General features: G+C 31.0%; 1 protein-coding gene across 1 annotated transcript in view; it reads right to left on the reverse strand.

Moving 5' to 3' along the window:
• LOC148310401 (adenylate kinase isoenzyme 5) overlaps window positions 1-23,810 on the reverse strand; it is a 42,683-nt gene that overhangs the window by 8,920 nt on the left and 9,953 nt on the right. Inside the window, exons 4-5 of the mRNA XM_088258527.1 lie at window positions 22,807-22,949; window positions 7,217-7,399 (exon numbers count right to left, since the gene is read on the reverse strand). Coding sequence (XP_088114653.1) covers window positions 7,217-7,399; window positions 22,807-22,949 — 326 coding nt within the window. The remainder of the gene's footprint in view (window positions 1-7,216; window positions 7,400-22,806; window positions 22,950-23,810) is intronic.

Genomic DNA, 23,810 nt, shown 5'->3' on the forward strand with positions numbered 1-23,810 from the left:
TAAGTAAACGAATGTCTATCATTGGGGTTTTCAACTATCAACATTGAATTGAATTGGGGACGACAACGAAGGCGATACTGGAATGAGCATATAAACAGAATGTTAGAAGACAGACTTCCACGTATCGCCCTTTAAGGAAACCCTGAAGGACGCAGACCCCCAGGCAAACCTCCAAAAAGGTGGAAAGACAGCTGGGAGTCAACATCCCAAGAGCGACAGGTGGAGGCACAAACAGATCCTTAGGATCTACAAAAAGAAGAAGAAGAAGAACATTAAATACAGATAAGAATCATAAGAATGTTTAAATCAATAACCTCTTATAAATTTGTACAGTGTACGATACTGCAGTGGGGTAAAGTCCAATAGCGTTCAATATATTTATTTAAAATATTGTTATCCACCTTGAAGTCTGTACTTTCTCAACATTTCTTCTCCATCTTATAATGGATAAATTTAAACGTTGTGTTTCACTCTGTCTCTCGCTGCTCGCTGATAGTGTGTGAAGGAGACGTGTATTATTTACCAGTGCTTACTATTTGTTATTTTACTTTTATTTTATGTTTAAGACTTTTTAAGACTGTTTCTCTTTAAGTGTATTCATTAGTGTATTTTTATATTAGATACTGTATTTATGTATGTATGTGTTAAAGGCATTAGCCGTTCAATAAATAATAAATTAATATTAATATCTACCAATTATTCGCGAATTTATGGCAATTCTGACCCACTCTCCCCCATTATTTTATATAATACCCTTTTTTTGTTTTTTTGTTTTTTGTTTAATCTCTGAATGTTTTTTAATAGTTTTATAACATAATTGTGGAATTGTTTAATTGGCTTTTTTTTTAACGTAACTATTTTTTGTCAATGTAATGTAATGTTTATTATTGTTAATGTAACTATTGTTTTATATCATTTTTTTATATGTAAGCTGTACAATTCCCGAATAAATAAAAATAAAATTTAAATAAATAAAAATAAAATAAAAATAAAATAAACGGAAAGCATTTTCTTGAATTTTTTTTATTGAAATTTCTATCAAAACTCAAACTTTTTTAGTACTTATATCAAATAAACGTATTTCATTTTATCTTCGCCAGGATTCGACAGGAACTACGTTTGGATGGCTTGACTCTGGCCGACTCTGGTTGGAGCGCTACGTGCAGCGCAGTCAAGGGATAACTGGAGAAGAGTCATTGCTTCTGCAAGGGTCACAACCCTCAGCAATGAGGAATAAGACGGAGAAGATTTTTTATCATATTCTCGTTTAGTCTCTATACTTAAGGCCCAGATCTCAAGCGTTCAAAACAGAATGCGCAGAGCCGCGTGTATAGAAAAAAATATATGAAAAAAAAATTAAAAAAATATATATATATAGATATATTTTTTTAATAACTGTATTCTTTTCAGAACCATATAATTATTTCGAAGAAAAACTTATTTTTTCAATGCAAAAACAATGTTTAAAAAAAAAAATCGTTTTCGTAAAATGTTACGAGAAAAATAAAGTTGCGATTTAAGCAGTACTTAGTCTTACGTTTTATCGTGACTAATATGGAGAAATAACTTATGAGCAAATATACCTTATAACTACATGACACTTCGTGCAATAAAATTATTTTATAACTCATCAATTATTTTTCCGCTGACATCAATTGTTTTTCTGCCAGTTTGGCTAAGTAGGGATGTAAATATATTATTAATACAATTTACTTATACAATTTATTTAACTTATACTTATACAATTTACTTATACGGCTGTGAAACATGGCACCTTACAAGGGCCCAGAGCATCCGTGTACTAAGCTTTGAGAATAGGTGTCTGCGGGGAACTTTAGGCGTGCGGTGGTTTAACTTTGTGAGGAATGAAGAGATAAGGCGTAGGACGCAGCAAATCTTGGTCACAACTGTCGTCAAGAAAAGGCGATTCAGTTGGCTTGGCCATGTACTCCGCATGCCTCCAGAGCGACTTAATCAAGCTTGCCTCTTTTACAAGGCATCAGGTTCGCGCCGCCCAGGACGACCACTGATGACAATTCGTCGGCAGTTCTCGTCAGAACTTCGGGACGCGGATCTGACTTGGGATGATGCAAGGTAGCTGGCAGCTGACAGAAAAGCCTGGAGACAGTTTGTGGACTCCATATGCTCCACCTAGGGAGCGGATATGGTTTTATAATAACTTGTACTTGTAAACGGACTGTTTTTTAAGTTAATTTTTTATCAATCAAAATACTTACTTACTAAACGATTATGTTATTCAGAATTCAATACGATCGGATTCCAAAAAGTTTTAAATGTATACTTATCATTTATTTTATTATTTATGTATTTTTATCAATCCCATATATGTATGTACATACCATATACTCGTATAAATTATTTTTATTACATCGTCCATGAATCAAAAATGAATAGAATCCGGCATTACATAAACGATCTAACTGCTAAAATTAAGACACAGTAATCAATGGCCTGCAACTGATGTTTTACTTAACCCAGATAGCATTTAAAGTGTTTTTTTAAACACCGTATATTAACTGAAACAATAAGTTTTTCTTCAAAATAAACAAAAGGTTTTGAAAAAAATAATTATTGAAAAATAAGGAGTTAAAAAAATATTTAAAAATATTTTTGTAATAAATATAATTTAAAAAAACATATTTCAATTTAAATATATTTTAAATGTGCCCCGAGATACGCCCGGCTTCTTGCGCAGCCGATCACTTACTGAATCATCCAATTTGCGAGTTCTCCCCAAATTCATTAAATAATCTCAAAACGTCATGATGCCACATACTTTAGTACATTCCCCTTTAATTATTAGTTAAAAATGAGTCTAAATTCTTCCCTTAAAACAGCTGTAAAGCGTATGTAATACTTTTCTATGAATTCGCTAGAAAGAGCAAATGAACAATCATTTTATTGATCGTTAAATGGAGTACAAAACTCACGCATCAAATAATGAGTTCATGATTCATACACAAATTTGTAATATAATATGGCATAACATCAATAACAATTTTCTTACATTCAATATTAAAAGGTACGTGTTATCCATTAGTTTCGAAGAAACCTATCTAACAACTTTAATACCTTACGTTTGCCTCTAAAAACTATGTATAATATAAATTCATAATAAATTCCTTTCAACTATGTTTCATATATATTTTCCGAACAATATTCGTGTACTTTATTTCTTAACTATTATAACATGCTTAGCGGTGTCCTTTGAATCGAAACAGTGGCGTTTTAACGTATATTTTACTGTAATATCAATATTGACGTGTACTTTTGTACATACATACATACATAATTACTGAAGAAAAAGCGACGAAGGCAATACCGAATATTTAAATGAAGTTTCAATTCAATTTTAAACTGGGGACCAGTATAAATTACAGACACAATATACATTTTAATAACTGAAAAGAAGCTGCAAAAAATCAAATCGATACCATGCAATCTAGAAAAACTATCACCAATACCTTCATCCTTTATATAATAGTGAATAATAACATGGGTTGCCTACAACTCTTTGAAATTTAAAAAAATATATTTATAAACATACGTTTTTTACTACTTGAGATTTAAAAAAAACAAGCGGTTAAAAACAAGTATTTTCTTTTAAATTTCTTCATGTTAAGACATCGTGGTAAGCCACAAAGTGAATTACAAAACAATAAATAGAAAAGAAAGAAAAAATCCCATTATCTTCAATTATTATACCAATTATTTTTTCTGAATTTGATATATAATTCCTAACTCTAATCAACTCTAAACAAAAACCCTAGAGCCTTAATCACAAATAGTCATTTTCATTTATTCCTACTATTAAACAAACTTAATGTAATTTTTTGGATACTATCATTTCATATTTATTTTCTCATATTATAATGACAATTTTCGGCTTTCCATTTAGTAAAAATATGAAAGAAATTTATAATTTGTCTTTAATTATTATTTGTAAATACTGTATTTTTTGTTTGTTATTGAATGTTGTTATCTTTATAATAAAATTAATTAATGAATAAATGATGAACTTGACTATTCAAAGTTCCAAGACGGACAGGAAATATTTAACGAATTATAACTTATGACAGTCAAATAACTAAATGCATAAACAATCCTTACATTTGCATTTAAGAATTTCTCTCAGATAGCACAAATAAATACCTCCAAGCATCATTTGTATCATTAAGCCATGTAGAATTTAATTGTATAAATAATTTTCTTTCATTACAATTTCATAATTGTAAAATGTAAAATTACTGATATTGTAAATTGATATTGTAAAATGTGCCTTCGACACGGGAAAACGCACAGAGGGATATTATTGTAATTTTTAATTATTTTTATTATGAAATATATGAAGATTTTGCTTTCCATTTTTCCTTTGTTTTCAAACTCCGTCCCTTGACTAACCCCTTCCCCTTACTTTCCCCTCTCCTTATTTATAGAACAATTTTATATTTTATATTTTAGTTATTATACAGACCTGAATGATCGAAGTTTAACTTCTGAAACATGTAGTCTATAATAAAACTCAAGTGGTAAAAAACGAAGTGTTTTCTTTAATCATTGTAACATGTCTTACCACAAAGTTAATGCCGAAACAATAAATTAAATAAGATTTTACTTATTATTATTATGTCTTACCACAAAGTAAATGCCGAAACAATAAATAAAATATTAAACTCATACAAGTAGTTAATTCGACGCTGGCAGGCAAGACGCAACTTTTGGTACCACGAGTTCACACCCTACGATATTGTAGCTATAAGGAAATGTATATTTTGAAGTGAGGCGTTTAATCAAGTAATTAATCAACGGAAACAAACGCCATATTGTTTGCCCAAGCAAATAACCATATTGTTTCCTTCCTCAAAAGACATTGAGTTTTAATGACCTTCTGTGCCAAATCGAAGTCAAGGACATCCATCCGTGTACGTCACAATCCTTCACGAGTAATATTCTATACCCTTTATTAAAAACCAATTAACGAATATAATAATCCTGACTGAGGTCACCTCAATTCGTATAAAACGAGCACCGCTTGACCCACATATACTGTTTTCACATATCTCGTTAATATTTAGTCTTGCAACGAAAAGTCCATGTGAAAAAAGGATTCAAGTGGATTTCCACCCACAAGTGCCAATCCAGAATAATATATATATGTATATACAGTGAAACCTGTTAGATTGAACACCTTCTCTGAATGAACACCTTTCTACATTATATACATTGAACACACAGACATCTATTTTCTCAGTAATTCACCTTTTCTGAATGAACACCTTTATACTTTGAACATTGAACATTAAAAATACTATTTATCATTTAATTACATACTGTTAGAATGAACATTAAATAATTTTAGATAAGCTAAATATAGGTAAATTTTTTGTCCCCTTTACTTTTTTTTATTATTTCACCTTTGTTTATTGATAAAAAAGTATATTCACAAAAAATCTACCTGGTAGATTAGTCTGCCTACTTGGTTTACTTGTTTTGATGGTGTAGTTGTATATATATATATATATATATATATATATATATATATATATATATATATATATATATATATATATATATATATATATATATATATACATATATATATATATATATATATATATATATATATATATATATATATATATATATATATATATACATATTATATATATATATATATATATATATATATATATATATATATATATATATATATATATATATATATATATATATATATATAAAATATAAATACCTACGCCCCCCATTAGCTACTGTTGTCTCCCATAAATTATTGCTACACACGTTGAAACTGTCACTTAGAATTGTATAGTTGAATCATAAATTAAAATAGAGTTCTACAAATTTAACGCCAAATCAATAAATAAAATATAATTTTTGGAAAAAAAGTCAAGTTTGTGCAAGTTAAAAGGGTATAAATTAAAAAAATGGACGTATTTTTCTTCAAGTACAGATATATGTCTCCTAAGCCAACGATTATTTATTTTACAGCACAGCGAAAATGGGGCAAAGTAAACTGCTTGATAAATAATTTAACAGGTTTTTATTCTATTCTGGAACACTCGCTGGCGCAAGAAATACGATGAAGATGACAAATCAATTTTTGCGTTAAATATTCATAATGGGGCATCAGAATGCTACTCCATTTGTGAGAGCTTTCGAAGACAAGACATAATACTAGGTTTGTAACGAATAGTGGATAATGTTAGTAAATATTCATCTATAATGCAAGTAAATTAAATAACAACAGTATAATAATCCTATTTATGTCTAAATTTTGTCTAAACTTCAGGAATAATAATATAACTGCAACGTATTTAAGTCAATCATATACTGATGTTAAGTCTATCTAGAATTTTTTATCAAATTGACTACCACTAACCCTTATCTGCACCTAATGGTGCATAGGGCACTGCATCTTGTCGAATAATTGTTTTCTTGTTGATGCAGGCAAAGTAACCGGTCGTCCGATTCTGGTAACTAGTCCAGGGTGATGTGTTGCATCTTATCGAATAATTGTTTTCTTGTTGTTGCAGGCAAAGTAACCGGTCGTCCGATTCTGGTAACTAGTCCAGGGTGATGTGTTTATATATTTTTTTAAATATTTTAATTTAAACGCTATAAATAGTCACTTTTAAACGACATTTATACGACAGTTAAAAAGTAAAAATCTGAGAATTACTTGGCGCTTCCCCGCAAAGGTAGGTAGAGAGAATAAAACACCACCCTGTTTTTGCAAAAATATTTGCCTGTTCCACATTTATGCATCTCCACATACATACCCGCCGATTATTCCGACTTCTGACCTTACCACATTTGAAATAATTGTTCATGCCAAGATTTCTTTGGTCTCCTCTGCTCCTATCCCCAGCTACATTCGTCTCATATATTTACTTTACCGTCCATTCCTCACTCACTCGTTTCAGTGGTCCAAACCATCTCAATATACCTCTCTGAATTTTTTCGATAATTCTTATCTCAGCCTTGCATTCTTTCCTTTTACATCTATCAAACATCGCTTTGTCGCACATTCGTCTGAAAGATCACATTTCAACTGCATTTAGTTTACTTTCTTCCTTCGTTTGCCAACTTTATGCTGCACTTTCATACATTAGGGTTACTAAATAACTAAGTATTATTTATAAATAATCAACTTATAAAAAAACGCATTTCTTACCGCTACGAGTAAACTGCTCTGATCGAAGTAGTCAGCAACGGGCATCACATTTTTGTAGAAATTGTTAAGTTCCATCCTTGCCAGACTCAACACAACGTGACCAAGTCTGGCTCCATACTCTATCTGCCGCTCCAGGACCTTCTGTCTCCAACTCACCAGGATGACTCCATTAACCACTTGAATCTGGAACAAAAATAGGGAGAGATTGAGATTACCTAGTGAAATTTCTCGGGAGAACTGCAAGATGTTATATCTAGTGCTGCTAAAATTTTAGCGACCTACTCCCAACTGGTGAATAATAGGGATGCAACGAATATTCTGTAATTATTCGTATTCGGTTTATTCCGCATCAAAATACCGAATATTAAACTAAATAACGTGAATCATAATCCTAACGAACGTATTCTGCATATTATTTTTTGACATCGGGGCTGGGGTTTAAGTGATTACTTTACACACGTGTAACGTTCACCAATTCTACCTATTATTGACAACCACACTACTCGAATTCTTGGAAGTTCTATACATATGAACCAATTCCGAAACGTTGTTCTTGAATCATTAGAACTTCACTATGAAATTATGAAAATAACTCCTGTAATTGGAGATAATCCAAATTTTGTGAGCAAATATTTGGACAAACTCAAAAGGTTTTTTTACTCCGTTTTTATCATTTTGTTTTTGTTAAATTAACTTTTCCTAATTAATGTTTTATTTTTCTTTTATTTTTTGAATATTGAAAGCATTAACTTTGTGGATCATATTGATATATTATTTCGTAACTAGTTTCGGCAACAACCTGTAGCCCTCTTCAGGGTTTAATTTATGACGAAACATATATGTAAAAAAGAAACAGTGTACAAGTTGTTGGGTTCCAAAAGGGTAGGGGCAAGGAAGAGGATAACTCTGTTTAGGTTGGGTTTGATTTTATGGAAAAAATATTAAAAATGGGTATTTGAATTAAGTTTATTTGATTGTTAATTATATTTAATTTTTGTTTAACCGCTTTTTTTATTTCTAAAACCTCTAAATTATTAATTTGACTAGTTCTATTATTACATGTAAGTGGATCAAAACACAAAGTATTTTTATTTCTCGAAATAATATAATGCTTTATTATTTAATACTTTATTTTCCCCATTATTGTTACTTTTCTTTTGTTACCGTTATGTATTTGCCGTAAAATATGAATAATAAAATAAAATAAACATGTCAAAACAATTGTTCTCACATTTGCATATACGATTTCCTGTCGGGAAAGGGTCGATTCTTTCACAAGTGGCGATAAACGTGTATTACATATCCGACAGTCTAAATTATTGGTCAACATGCTAAGTGTGTTTATAAACAAATTATTACTTGTATTACTCCATCACTTAAATATATACAGAATATGTTATGATTTTTGAAAATGACCTTGTACGCCATTTATATTTTAAATTTGTGAACTAGACAGCTGCAGCTTACAAACGAACTGATAAAACGGACACAAATGTGAATCAACTCTGGCGACAGCTACTTGTCAGAAATCATCTTTTTCACTTAACAGAAAAAAAAATCCATTACTCAAAATCTTTACTTACATATTTGATTAAAAAGTTATTCATAAACAAAATTGGATGATTAATTTTGCGCCACCCTGAATCTGCCTGTATACTGCAAATGTCTAGTTCACAAATCGCTCACTCCTTTCAAGAACGTCATAAATAAAAAAACCTGATTTTTCAGGAGAACGTTTTTTAAGTTTAAAAATATAATACAATTTATTAAAAATAAATATCAAGCCAATTATTGAACTTTTTACTGTGCAACAGATCTTTTAAGGTAAAACCGGAAGGTTTTTTCTGGATTTGAAAAATATTTAGTATATTTAAAAAAATAATTAAACAATACCTTTTCTTCAAAATGCAAAAACAACACTTTCTGCCATGTAGCAGGTAAATATTAAGTAAAAAATATGCCTCTTTTGCTGGGATATAGTACATTTTCTGGGCATTCTGAAATCATGCACAGCTGAAAATTGACGATTTTTGATTTATGACGTTCTTGAAAGGAGTGAGCGAAATGTCAAATGTGCTTGACGTAAGACGCCATTTGCAAAAATTATAACATTTTCCGATAGGGTGGTTAATTTTATGCCAGCCTGTATGTATGTAGGTGTTGAAACTTAAAAAAAAACATACTATAAAACTATACATAATAATATGGTTTTGAGAGTAGAATAAGATAGACATCAATGGGATAGTTTGCTACATAAATCAATCAATTTAATTTTATCTTACCAACTGTACCCGGCCACGCGTTACTGCGGCTCAGTCTAGTTAAAAAGAAATATCACAATGCATGAGCGCATACGATACTTTAGCAGCTTTCAAGAGGCACGCTGTCCGCCATGAGCGCAACCTTTTTGTTGCGCTCAACAGACGGTGTTGCCATGAAAAAAAGGTTGTGAAAGTTAAAACAACATATTAAAGATAATAATTTATAAAAACACGCACATATTCGAATGCATCCTTACGTCAAATTTTAAAGATAGGTAATTTTGCAAATAAAAATATGAATGAAATCACAAACTATTTGGACTGTTATAAATATAAAAAGAGTCTTAAAATATCATTTATTTGTAGAGTGTGTTCAATTCGATATCCTAAGTAAAAATAGTCCTTGAACTGATGTCCGTGACTTACTTCCTTAGAGAAAATAATGAACCTTCAAAGCATATTACATAAATCGAAATATCTGAGCGTCATGTTTTTCTCTATAATAAAACATTGTTATTTAATAAATAATAACGTATGTGACAAGTACTTACATACACATAAATATAATATGTTTTAGTTCAAAATTATTCATGGGGCGACCTTGTATTCCAAACAAGGCTTCTTTTATTTAAAATTGTGATATAATTGACAAAATTGACTTAAATGCCACGTAACAAACGTATTGAACGCTGAATTATCAAGTATTTACGAAGCAATGTCGTTTGGACTCTATTTGTTTCTTACTGTTATATGAACAAATATTTTACAGGCACATATCTTCGTATTATTATGTGTAAACGTATCTAAAATTCATATTATTTTTTGACATCTCATCAAAGATGAAGAAAAATATGGAATCCCATGTGTTGAAAATAACAGCCTCACATGCAAAACTAAACATTTTTCATTGCAAATATTCAATGATAGATGCTGTCATTTAGCATTTTCAATGTTTTCATGTTTTGTTTCATACACCTATGATATTTTCATTGCTTCACAAGCGTGTCCAGATACAGTTTGTTTATTCATAAATATAGCATAATTTAAAGATAATATTTACAACCTTACGTGAAATTACCAATAACACACACGTATTTACAAATGTCTCCACGCATTTAGAAAACGTGTACGGGACATTTTTTTCGTTCTTCTATTATTTCATAAATAATTTAAGATGTGAAGTTCTTTGATTTGCGAGGTTTTATCTTCCGTCGAGGATTTTTTCGTACGTGCAAATGAACACTTAGATGTCAACGTTTGATCTTTAGGAGTTCCTTGAAAAAGTGAGACCGTCACGTATTTATGAGATTCCCGAACTCCAAAAGAATTTTAACAGCTTTCACGACATTTCTTGGACCGAGATATATAAATGGGACTTTGTTTAGTTTCTCGACGAAAGTTTCAACTTCCCTTATTCACATTTTATGGCGCGTAAGTAAATATATTTATTTGATTGATTCACTTTTATCTCACGTTTGACAGTTTTTTACAAAATACTTCACGGGTATCGTATTTTCTAAGGGTATGAGTTGATTAGAAATTATGAATAGACTTACTGACTACTTAGAACATTTTTAGTGTGTCCAAATACTTGTTCACAAAATCTGGATTATCTCCAATTACAGGAGTTATTGTCATATTATTTTTTAACATCTCATCAAAGATGAAGAAGAATATGGAAGTCTGGGCATTTACGGGGCTGACGACCGTCATAGGCTGGTTTAAGTGATCACTTTACACACGTGTAACATTCACCAATTCTACCCATTACTGACAACCACACTACTCAAATTCTTGGAAGTTCTATATATATGAACCAATTTAGAAACCTTGTTCTTGAATCACTAGAACTTCACTAGAGACATCTATTGGTGAGATGTATAGAAGCTTTTTATTATTTTACATCTCACCAATAGATGTCTCTAGTGAAGTTCTAGTGATTCAAGAACAAGGTTTCTAAATTGGTTCATATATATAGAACTTCCAAGAATTTGAGTAGTGTGGTTGTCAATAATGGGTAGAATTGGTGAATGTTACACGTGTGTAAAGTGATCACTTAAACCAGCCTATGACGGTCGTCAGCCCCGTAAATGCCCAGACTTCCATATTCTTCTTCATCTTTGATGAGATGTCAAAAAAATAATATGAAAATAACTCCTGTAATTGGAGATAATCCAGATTTTGTGAACAAGTATTTGGACACACTCAAAATGTTGTATCTAAAATTCAGTAACGTTTTCGTTTTGTACCACTTATTCGTCGAGACAACATATAAAATATAACTCGTGTAATTGTTACGTTAAATATCAAAAGCATAACGCCATATTGTTCGAGATAGTGATCGCAAATTAATCGATGTCTTCAATACGCTGAATATTTTAATAATTTAACACCGAATATATATTGACCATTCAAATCAACTGAATAAATTGCGCAATTAAAACGTACGAAATACATACTTATATTTTGTATAATTCAGGGTAGTGCAAAATGAATCACCCTACTGGAAGATATTGTAATTTTTGCAAATGGCCTTGTACGTCAATCATATTTGACATTTCGCTCACTCCTTTCAAGGACGTCATAAATCAAAAAATTGATTTTTCAGGAGAACGTTTTTAATGTTTAAAAATATAACACAATGTATTAAAAATAAATATCAAGCCACTTATTGAACTTTTTAATGTGCAACAGATCTTTTTATGTAAAACCTGAAGGTTTTTTCTCCATTTGAAAAATATTTAGTTTATTTAAAAAAATAATTAAACAATACCTTTTCTTCAAAATGCAAAAACAACACTTTTTGCCCTGTAGCGGGTAAATATTAAGTTAAAAATATGCCTCTTTTAATAGGATATATTACATTTTCTGGGCATTCCGATAACATGCACAACTAAAAATTGTCGATTTTCGATTTATGACGTTCTTGAAAGGAGTGAGCGATTTGTGAACTAGACAGCAGCAGTATACAAAAAAAATAGAAAATTTCTTAAACTAACCATCCAATTTTGTTTTTTAATAACTTTTTTACCAAATAAAAAAAAATGTTTTTTACGTAATGGAAACCTTTATTAGGACTTAATTTTTTTTCTGTTAAGTGAAAAAGATGATATCCGTCAAGTGCCTGCCGCCAGTGTTTTGTTTTGCCAATTTTGTTTATGAATAACTTTTTAATCAAATATATAAGTAAGGATTTTGAGTAGGGGAGAGTGCCCATGGATGGGACGTTTTTGATTTTGCCTCTCTAGTTTTTCTCCGTAAAATAAATCATAAAAAGTAAACGTGGTTTCTCGTTATTCAATCTTATAGCTACAAACATGCCATACTTTGTTTTCTAAAAAAAATAACTTAACTGACTGAAAAATCGATTTTAAATAATGTCCTAAAATGTCCCATTCATAAACACCCTCCCATGAGTGGGACACAAGTATAACATGAATGGGACATCAATTAAAATACAAGATCGATGGAAGAATTATATTTTAAAACAAAAATAATTGGTAGGCACTTTCATATAATACGTAGACGCATACAAAAGAAATTTTATTTAACATTTTTGGCAAAAAAAGTTCAGATATCTTAATATTCCACAATTTTCATGGGCCACATAATTAACGTTTGAGCCATTGCATACCAGTGACACTTATTATCCTCCTTTCATTTTGTTTTTGTCAGTGATACACCTTCTATTTCAACTGATTTATCTGAACTGATATCTCTGTTATGACTCATTGAAATCTCTTCTATGAGTTTTTTTAAACTCTTTTAGCGTTAGGCTTATTTTTTGGACTATCTATAGGTTTTCCTTTTCCATTCTTCAATAATTGTATTTTCAAAAACTTGTCCTTTTCTGGAGTGTCAGAGATTATACTTGATTTCCCCTTTCTATTTTTTTTTCTGTACCGTAGAACATATTCTTCCAGCTGAATTTAAATACGTGGTAAGCTTTTCTTCTTGCTTCAGAGTAAACTAACCAAAAAAACTAACGAACCATCACGCCGCTTCCCCGCAGTGGTAAGCAGAAAGAATAGAATGCCACACCACTCTGTCTTTGCAAACATTCTTCGCCTCTTCCACGTTCATGCATCTCCTCATACATACCCGCTGATTATTACGACTCCTAACCTGACTACTTTTAAGTATTTGGCATTCCTGATCGTGCCATGTTTTTCATTAGCCTCATAAATTTATTTTACCGTCCTTTTCTCACTCGTTCTACATGTCTAAACCATCTCAGCACACCTTTCTTAATTTCATCGATAATGCTTGTCTCAGCTTTGCATTCCTTCCTATTTCACTATTCGAACATCTATCATACATCGTTTTGTCGCACATTCTTCTGAGAGATCGCATTTTGACTGCATTCAGTCTACTTTTATCCTTCTTTTCCCAACTCCATGTTTCACTTCCATACATTAGAGTTAGAACCAGGACTCCGTTGTGCCCTGCCAGTTTAGCTTCCGCTGATAGGCTCTGTTATTCCTATACTAGGTGTACGTAAAAATATCTAACCACTAGAAATATCAGCATTTACTTGTTTAACATGTCTATAAAGATAAGATTTTCCTATTGCATATGTCTTTGCAACCGACCTAATATTTTGCTTTTTATTTAAAACCTATTCTACAGCAGCTTCAATTTGAACGTTGGTTATGCGTGTTCTTGGCATTATAACCTAAAAACAATATAATGTTTACAATAAGTGTAATACAAACGAGTACAAACGATTTTTAATGTAAATAAAAAGTATCCGTCACGAATGGGACAATTTTCCCTTTGAGCGGGACCGTCCCATTCATGATCATTGGACGCGTCCCATTCAAGGAAATGCGTGATTTTTGGAAAAATAGATAAATCGATACATTTATACTAAAGTAAATTTGATGAAACTTACTTTATAATATACGGAGAGAACCGACTTAAATAATTGTATATATCAATTGGAGCACTTATCATAACTTATATGTGCAAACATAATCAAATTACAGTATATAATTTACTTTTTGACCCAAAAAAATTGTAACACGTCTTACTCGCTTCACTGTCGGTCGAGAACTGTTGTTTCAGGATTAATCTGTCTAATATCGTAACGTTAATGTTGGGTATTTTTTAATTTTTTTTTGTTACAATAGTTTGGGCTGGAGGACGATTGTCCCATTCATCCTCAGTCCCACTCATGGGCACTCTCCCCTAATGGATTTTTTTTTCTGTTAAGTGAAAAAGATGATTCCTGACAAGTAGCTGTCGCCAGAGTTGATACTTTTTAACGCCCGTTTATTAATTAGTTTGTATACTGCAGCTGTCTTATTCATAAATTTCAAATATGATTGATGTACCACACCATTTGCAAAAAACATTACATGTTCCAATAGAGTGATTAATTTTGCGCCACCTCAAAAAGGTGATAGAACATGGTAGATTCGATTTTAATCAATTCAATTTATTCAATAAAAAAATAATATATACATAACAAACAATATTCAAGGCGTATATATTAAAAGTAAAAGTAAGCAAGAAGACTTAAAGGTGTAGAAGAATCCCGCTTCGGAAAACTCCTTCGGACACATGGAACAGATCAATATCCAATGTGATATTGTTCAACATAGCGGTAGCTCTTCCTACAGGCATAACCATCGGCAGGTTGGTCCTGTGTATAGGAATGTGAAACAATCTATGCCGACGCTGTCTTAGGTAACTATCGGGATCATACAGACCAATGCTCTGGATAATTTCAGGATTATCGATCATACCGCGCAACAATCGATAAAAATGCGTAATTAAATACACATTCCTTCTAGTCTCTAAACTATTGCAATAGAAATACAGTTTTATAGAATAATGTTTGGTGTAATTTACCGAATGACGAATGCAGAGATGCTAGGGAAAATAATGAAGAGGTATGTCGTTAAAACACGTCAATTAAACCTTGATCAAGTGAAGGAATGTTTAGTACAAAGGCAAGGATAGCTAACAAGGGACCCTATAAGAAATCATCTTACTCGCTTGAATTTTCAGGTAATATTATTTTTATTTAAGGGTTAACATTAGAAGATAAGCTATTGCGCTTTCACCGATGTTTGGATTGACAGTAAGGATTGACCAAAGTAAAAGTGGTCTCAATCAATCGTTGTGTTTTATTAATTTCATAAAGATTTCAATAAATTTATTTGTACTGCTTTGTTTCAATTTATTTAAAATTATTTTTATTTAATAAATTCACGAAATACTATACATGCCAGTTCAGCCAATAGAATTTTACTTACTTAGATTTTTTTCAAATTCAAAACTCATGGCATCGTGTGATCTATTTGACCTAAAAAGCTGTGAAAAAAAATCTATTTTGCATTTCAAACAATCTATGAACACGTGTACTTAAATTCGTGTGGTTTATACAGAATTCGTGAAATCAAATGAAAGAAAAGGGAAAACACGCTAGATAATAAAACGCACCTTGGATGTACTCGGATTGATTCCAGCCTGTGTAAAACAGAAAACATACTAAGTAACTTCGGCAATTGGTCATAAGCCAAAATCAATGATAATAAACCTTAAATACGTTTCACGGAAAGAGAAAATATTCCATACAATGAATGTATAAATTATATTTACCTCTTTAAATTTTCTAAATATTATTGCTAATACAAGTCAACAAAAGAAACTGTTGTTTTTTAAAAAAACTTACGATTTCGTTAGTATCTAATAGTTTTAGCAGTATATAATTAAATATCTCGCAATTAACTGTGATAAATGCTCATATGTTTGCTAAATATCGTACCTATGTCATTCGCTGTTTAGTCAGGTAATAAGATAAGGTAATTACATACTAGCGTAATATTTTTATCTGGTATTTTAATATTTTTCAGAAGGAACTGGGAGTGCGTTTAGGATTTGCAGGCACCGCATACAACTATATGAAGGCTGTATAGAGATTGGATTTGTACCCGGTGAAGTTGAATCATAAATAATAAATAATCGCTGTATTATTATCATGTCTCACAGCCATATTATATGTCTCTGAGATATGACACATTACTTTGAGCTTTAGCTTTGAGAATAGATGCATGCGAAGAATTTAAGATGTGCGGTGATTTGACTTCGTGAGTAAAGAGGAAATACGGCATAGGCAGTAACCCATTTTCGTCAAGAAAATATACTAAGTATCTAAAAAATTTAGTTCGGAATTGCAGATTTAAAAAAAACTTAAGAGATCGCAATAAAATGATTTTGTTTCTGATTTTTTGTATTTTTTCACGATGAACGCACAAATTTTGTTAGCGCTTTAAAAAAACTTTTATTTTATATAAAAAAATAACCTATACATATAATTTTGTATGTACAAATTGATACATCAATATTATGTATCCCTTGTTATTATATGCATGTTTTTAATGTATGTATGTAATTTACCAAACTTAATTATGTGGAAAAAAATCATAAATTGATGTAATAAATTGAATTTGGTAAAATTATTTTACACCATTTTATTGGGGAATTTAACAGATTTTATTTTACTATATTCATATGACGTGCATGTTTCGTATCCAGTATTTATATGCTTATAAAATTCATACAGTACTTATATTTAAAATGATAATAATAAAAACTGAGAATATGGCTTCCGGGAGGTGGGAGGTGAAAAACGGGAAAGATCAAAGCTTAAGTCAACAAAGAAGATGATGAGTTTAATAAACCAATGACAAAAAAGAAAATAGTTCAAAAAACGAAAAAAAACTACTGTTTTTAAGTTTTACCGCTGACAATGAGTTGAATATATCAAAGTCCCCTTTTGATATTGTTATCGTTAAACAATTTCATTGATTGATGAATAAAGGGGTAGAGTACGAGCTGATAGATTTTTTTGTAAATAGAACCTTCCGAGAAATCTTACTTTGTGGACTTTTTTATTATTTTTCTTTATTTATAATTTGTTTAATTATTTTTATTTGCCTGTTAAAATAATGACAACTTACCCCTGTTTAGTATTAACATAAGGTACGTCACAGTACCTACACACACATATGTAAATATCAACATTCTATTAGGAACACAGACACACAGTCGGATGCTTACGTGTGTTCAAAATGACATCATATCGATTAATATTTCACAATTGCTACATTATTATAGTCTTATGCTATGTCTATTATATTTTGTGGCTTAATAGAAGGGACAAGCTTCATATTATATGTTGAAAGAGCATACGCGTTTTCCGATGTGCTGAACCAGAGTTTCCCAAACAATTTCGCCTCGTAAACCACTTTTTTTCAAACTGTTGTCGGGCATTATTATATCAACCCCGACCCTAATTAGTAAACAAATTAGGGTCATATACTATTCACAAGTAACCGAAAACCCAACTCCGATCTGTACAGTGTCTTTTGGCGTCTCGTGCCGTACCAAAAGTAAGCAAATAAAACGCTCATAAGCGTTTCCGCTCTCTAACAACAATATGTTTGTAAAAGTTTCCCGGAAACAATATTTTAATATTATTTATTATATGAGACACTGGATTATTCACCCTACGGATGGGATGTCAATATAATTAGGTATCTATCCTATGTTGAATTGGTAAAAAAGCTAAATAAATACATCACAAATTTTTCAACTGATGGCGCTATAATCAGACATACACATTTCCAATTGCACCGACATGTGAAAGGTTCTGAGACCATAGCATATATGAGTAAACAGGTTTCAAGAATTATTGCAATATGGATGTTCAATAATGGACAGAATGCTGAGCGTTACATAAAAGTATATGGTGTCGTATTCCCTGGAATACTTAGACTTCCTTCATTTTTCATATAAAGAGGAACGATAGACGTCTCATATCAAGTTGAGATGCCAATAACACTTTATTTTGATTTCCGTAGATTCCCTGTATGCTAAATATTGAATTTTCCTACACTTCAAATGTGTTTCAACAGCTGACATACTGCTGTTCATCTCGATGAATGAATCCAATAAGTCTGTTGAAAATATTTGGTACAAGTCTGGACAGTTTGTAATTCACCCCCCTATGCGTGCTGCTGGTACAAAAACTTATAAAAACTGATACGAATGTAGCACAACGCAAAGCAGATAGGTACCTACTTATTATATGAGTATGTAAGACATTTTCTAATTAACTAACCATCATGCCTCTTCGTCGCAAGGGTAGACGGAGAGAATAGAACGCCACACCAATTTGTCTTTACAGACAATCTTCGCCACTTCCGCATACATCCATCTCCTTGTATTACCCACCAATTATTCCTACTTCTGACCCAACCACTTAAAAATATTTGAAATATATTTTTTTTAAAACTAAGCCTCCACTTGTTAACGAGTGATTTAAGAAACATGTTCTTGATCATGCCAAATTTTCCTTGATCTTTGTAATGCGTTAATTACAAACCACATTCTCAACATACCTCTCTTTATCGATATTTCCTTATGTATAGAAGTTAAGTATGCAGCTGGCAAATGAACGATGGAAGTAGACTGTATGCAGTCGAAATGGGATCTATCGCCCTGTGATAATTTGCTAGAATAACAACCTTATACTTTTTATTTCATTTCGTTTTCATATAGTCTTTGTTTTCTTATATTCTTTTAACTTTGAAATATGGCTTAGTATAAATATATACTCGTGTACACGTGCTCTGTACGCTGTATGTGAATATGAATTGTTCATCGATTTTCCTCAGAAATAAAATAAAAGCTAATGATTGAAAATTATTTTTCATTGTTTGGATGCCTTCATTCATACGAACAAAGTCATTTATTATTTTGTCAATCAATTGGATATTAAAAATAAAACCTTAAATGAGGATATGAAATCAATGAAATAATATATATATATATATATATATATATATATATATATATATATATATATATATATATATATATATATATATATATATATATATATATATATATATATATATATATATATATATATATATATATATATATATATATATATATATATATATATATATATATATATATATATATATATATATATATATATATATATATATATATATATATATATATTTATAACCCTTATCCGCACCTAATGGTGCATAGGGCACTGCATCAAATTGACGCAGTGTTATCTTGATCATTACTTACATGAAGGCAAGGTGATCACTCTTGCGCTTCAGGAACCAGTCCAGGGTAATATTAAATAAATATTACAGTGTTAAATCACTAATATTTATTTTCACCTCCCCCCTTGGGAATCGAACCCGGGACCTCCAGCACGGTAGCTAAACACGCTGACCATTACACCACGGAGGCGGACAAATATATGTATATATATATATATATATATATATATATATATATATATATATATATATATATATATATTTATATATATATATATATATATATATATATATATATATATATATATATATATATATATATATATATGGTAGATTTTTTAATAGATTTATATTATCCACTGACACTTCGTGATGGAATTGCATTTTAATGTATTATTAGATTAAAACTAATATTTTTAGCTTTTCCACTTTATTTTTATTTGACCAGCGACCGGGTTTCGTCGTTACCGACACCATCAGACTGGAAAGACCAGTCTGATGATGTCGGTAACGACGAAACCCGGTCGCTGGAAAAATAAAAATAAAGTAGAAAAGCTAAAAATATTGCTTTTAATCTAATAATATATCTATGGTAGATGTTTGAATGGTGATATAAGGAAAGAATGCAAGGCTGAGATAAGCATTATCGATAAAATGAAGCTAGGTGTATTGAGATGGTATAGGCATGTGTATCGAATGAGTGAAGAAAGACCAGTTTAACAAATTTATGAGGCAAATGTAGTTGGTATTAGAAACAGAGAAAGACCAAGGAAAACTCGGGATGATCAAGGATTTCAAATACTTGAGAGTGTGTCAGGAGTTGAAATAATCGGCGGGTATGTATGAGGTGGTGCATGAATGTGGAAGAGGCAAGAATTGGTTTAGCGTTCCATTCTCTATGCCCACCCTTGCGGAGAAGTGGCGTGATAGTTATTTAGTGTTTTTCAGTTCTTTTGGCCCTAATTCCTACTCTGGTGATGCATAGGGCACTGTATTGGATGGATTTCTTCATTGTATATCTTCATTCTTCATATTGTCATCTCCGTATTACCTTCATTGTTGTTTATATTCACCGATACAAACCTTTTTTCTTGTAACGATCTTTGTATAATTTGGAATGTAAAAATATTAATAAAAATACTCCGTGTGGAACATATTCAGAATGACTTTTAATTACTTCAATTATTAAGTGAATACACTTTACCTTGAAAACTAATTGAATCGTACATATAAATTAGATTTAGAATCCATAAATTGGAATACATTATGAATTAGATTTACGCGTGTTCTTTAGCAGAACATTCCAGACTGTATTTATTATGAAAATAATTTTCAGTTCTGCAGTAGAGTTGTAAAAACGGCGCTAGAGCCTTCGAAGTTGATTACTTACTCACCAAAAGTTGCTGTCGCTTTTGTAAAGGGATGATCTAATGCAAGGGTGTTTTTGGATAGTCATACAAGGGGTAGCTAGTAGGTGTCTGAAGCATAAAAGGGTTTTCAAAGCCGGTCCTGGTACGGTACGATACGATACTTTCAAATAAATGAAGCGGAGCCCTTAACCTAATTTTTATTTTGACAATACAAAAGAAACGTTTTTAATTTTTATTTTGATGTCATCGTGCGTTCATAATTATTCAATTGGTACTTGGATATTGAGATACCAGATATTTTGTAGTTGAACAAATTTTATTTTATTTATTTTAAAATATAAAAGTATATATTTTACCTGCCGTAATGTTTAAAAACCATAAAAATAAGTAACACTTAAGAAAACAATAAGAAAAATATATCACTGCACGAATTTAGGTCTTACTTACGTTTATATAAATATACTTACGTATAAGTACTTTAATATCTATACATTATATAGGTGTTAAAAGATTCACATACTTTATTTATGACAATGATATTTGTAATGATTCATAATAATAATACTGAGTCGTAAGCAATTAATTAAAATAAGAGGTTGACACGGTTTAAAATAAAAAAGAAGACCTAAAGATTGTCCCTGTAATGGTGAAATGTAAAAAAATACACGGATTTATTTAACTTAAATTGTAATTAGTGACTTTTTTTAATTTATATTTTTTTACCAATTCTAATATAATGATGACATTGACAATGTTTAAAACACAAAAAAAAATACAAATGATTTTTTTTTAATATACAATATATCATTCAAGCAAAAATTGTCCCTACAAAAGGTAAAATAATGTATGGATTTACCTAAAAGATAGAGATGGGCCCCATTTCTAAAGTTAATGACAGACACTCAAATCTTATCTATTTAATTATGTTTACCATTTCAATCAAAATTATGACGTAGACACTGTTTAAAATGCAAAAAAAAAAAATTATTGTTCAAAATATCAGTCCCATAGCGCCCATAATATCGTACCTTTAGTTTTAAGAATGTTAAATAATGCTCGGATTAATAAAAAAATACGTACCTACGCGTTTTTCATATAATAGTCGTTACGTAACAGTGACTCAAATCAAAATAAGTGATAAATATTTTTTAACACTTTTTACTTATTCAATTAAACTCAATCCTACGTATCTTTTAAAAAATATATGTAATATTGTTCTGTACTAAGGTGATGGAAGACGATCAGTATAACTAAATAGAACTTTGACTTTGGCTGATTATAAATAAGTATTCCTAGGTAAGGGAGTGACTGGTTTCAAGGAGAGATAAATCTCGAATCCGCTCGCAGACTTTGTGGGTATCCCCATAGTTGCGGCCACGTTGTTGTCACCAATGTGCCACCAACTTACCCAAATTTCTTACATATCGCCCACTCCTTTCAAGAACGTCATAAATCAAAAAACTTGATTTTTCAGGAGAACGTTTTCAAAGTTTAAAAATACAATACAATGTGTTAAAAATAAATATCAAGCCACTTATTAAACTTTTTCATATGCAACAGATCTTTTTAGGTAAAACCTGAAGGTTTTTTGTACATTCAAAAAATATTTAGTATATTTAAAGAAATTATTAAATAATACATTTTCTTCAAAATGCAAAAACAACACTTTCTGCCCTGTATCGGGTAAACATTAAGTTAAAAATATGCCTCTTTTGCTGGGATATAGTACATTTTCTGGACATTCCGAAAACATGCACAACTAAAAATTGACGATTTTTGATTTATGACGTTCTTGAAAGGAGTGAGCGATATGTTTACAAAAAAGAATAAATCAATAAAAGGGTGATAAAATTCCTTACCTTATCAGAATACTCGGCTACATCTCTCATGGACCGCGGGTAGCCTGAGACCAGGTAGGTTTTGGCAGCTGGAGCCATCTTCATTTCCAGCATAAGTACCTCGGTCACCGTTTTGCTTGACAGTGTGCCAAAATCTTGCATATCTGAAGGAAAAAAATATGTTTTATTATAACGATGCCATTGCGGTAAAGAACTATTTTCAATAATAATATATTTTTACCCTCACAAGTAAAAACATTTGTAGCAGGCAGGGGCATGCATTCCATATAGGCAGAAAAGCAGTGCTTATCCTAACTTATTCACGTGTAAAATCGCAACCAGTACCGACCCTACCTTACTTAGTAGTACCTAGCTTACCTTACAACCTATGTATATATACTTCTACTTCTAACCCTTATTCGCACCAAATGGTGCATAGGGCACTGCATCATATAAACGCAGTGTTATCTTGATCGTTAACACATGAAGAAAAGGTAATCAGGCTTCCGCTTCAGGTACCAGTCCAGGGTAATATAATGAATAAATATTACAGTGAATAATTCACTTATATTCATTTGATCCCCTCTGGGAATCGAACCCGGGACCTCCAGAACGGTAGCCGAGAGTGCTGACCATTACACTACGGAGGCGGACATATATTGCCTACCCTAATTAATTATCTGTGCACGCCAATGGTAGCAGGTATATTTTAAAAAAAACGCGCGTATTCAAATTTAACTTTGTGCCGGAATTTCAAAAGATTAGGTAAATAACCTTAGGAGATTTTTAACAAACGAAGATTTACATTTTTTTTACATTTTTATTTGCTTTATTACATATCTTGTGTCCAGCCGGATACCGCTTATATGTGCCGTATAGTAGCCGGAATTCTCTCGGATACTCATTTCAAATTTACCGTTTACTAACTGCGACATACCCTAATGTTATTTTACGATTTGTTTTTGTTTTAAAAAATTATATATTTATTTTGTATATGGTATATGCAAGTCGTGAAAGGCAAATGC

This window comes from Brachycentrus maculatus, unplaced genomic scaffold (assembly GCF_059751285.1).
Source record: "Brachycentrus maculatus isolate JH-2025_06_01 unplaced genomic scaffold, ASM5975128v1 h1tg000097l, whole genome shotgun sequence".
Taxonomy (NCBI): Eukaryota; Metazoa; Arthropoda; class Insecta; order Trichoptera; family Brachycentridae; genus Brachycentrus; species Brachycentrus maculatus.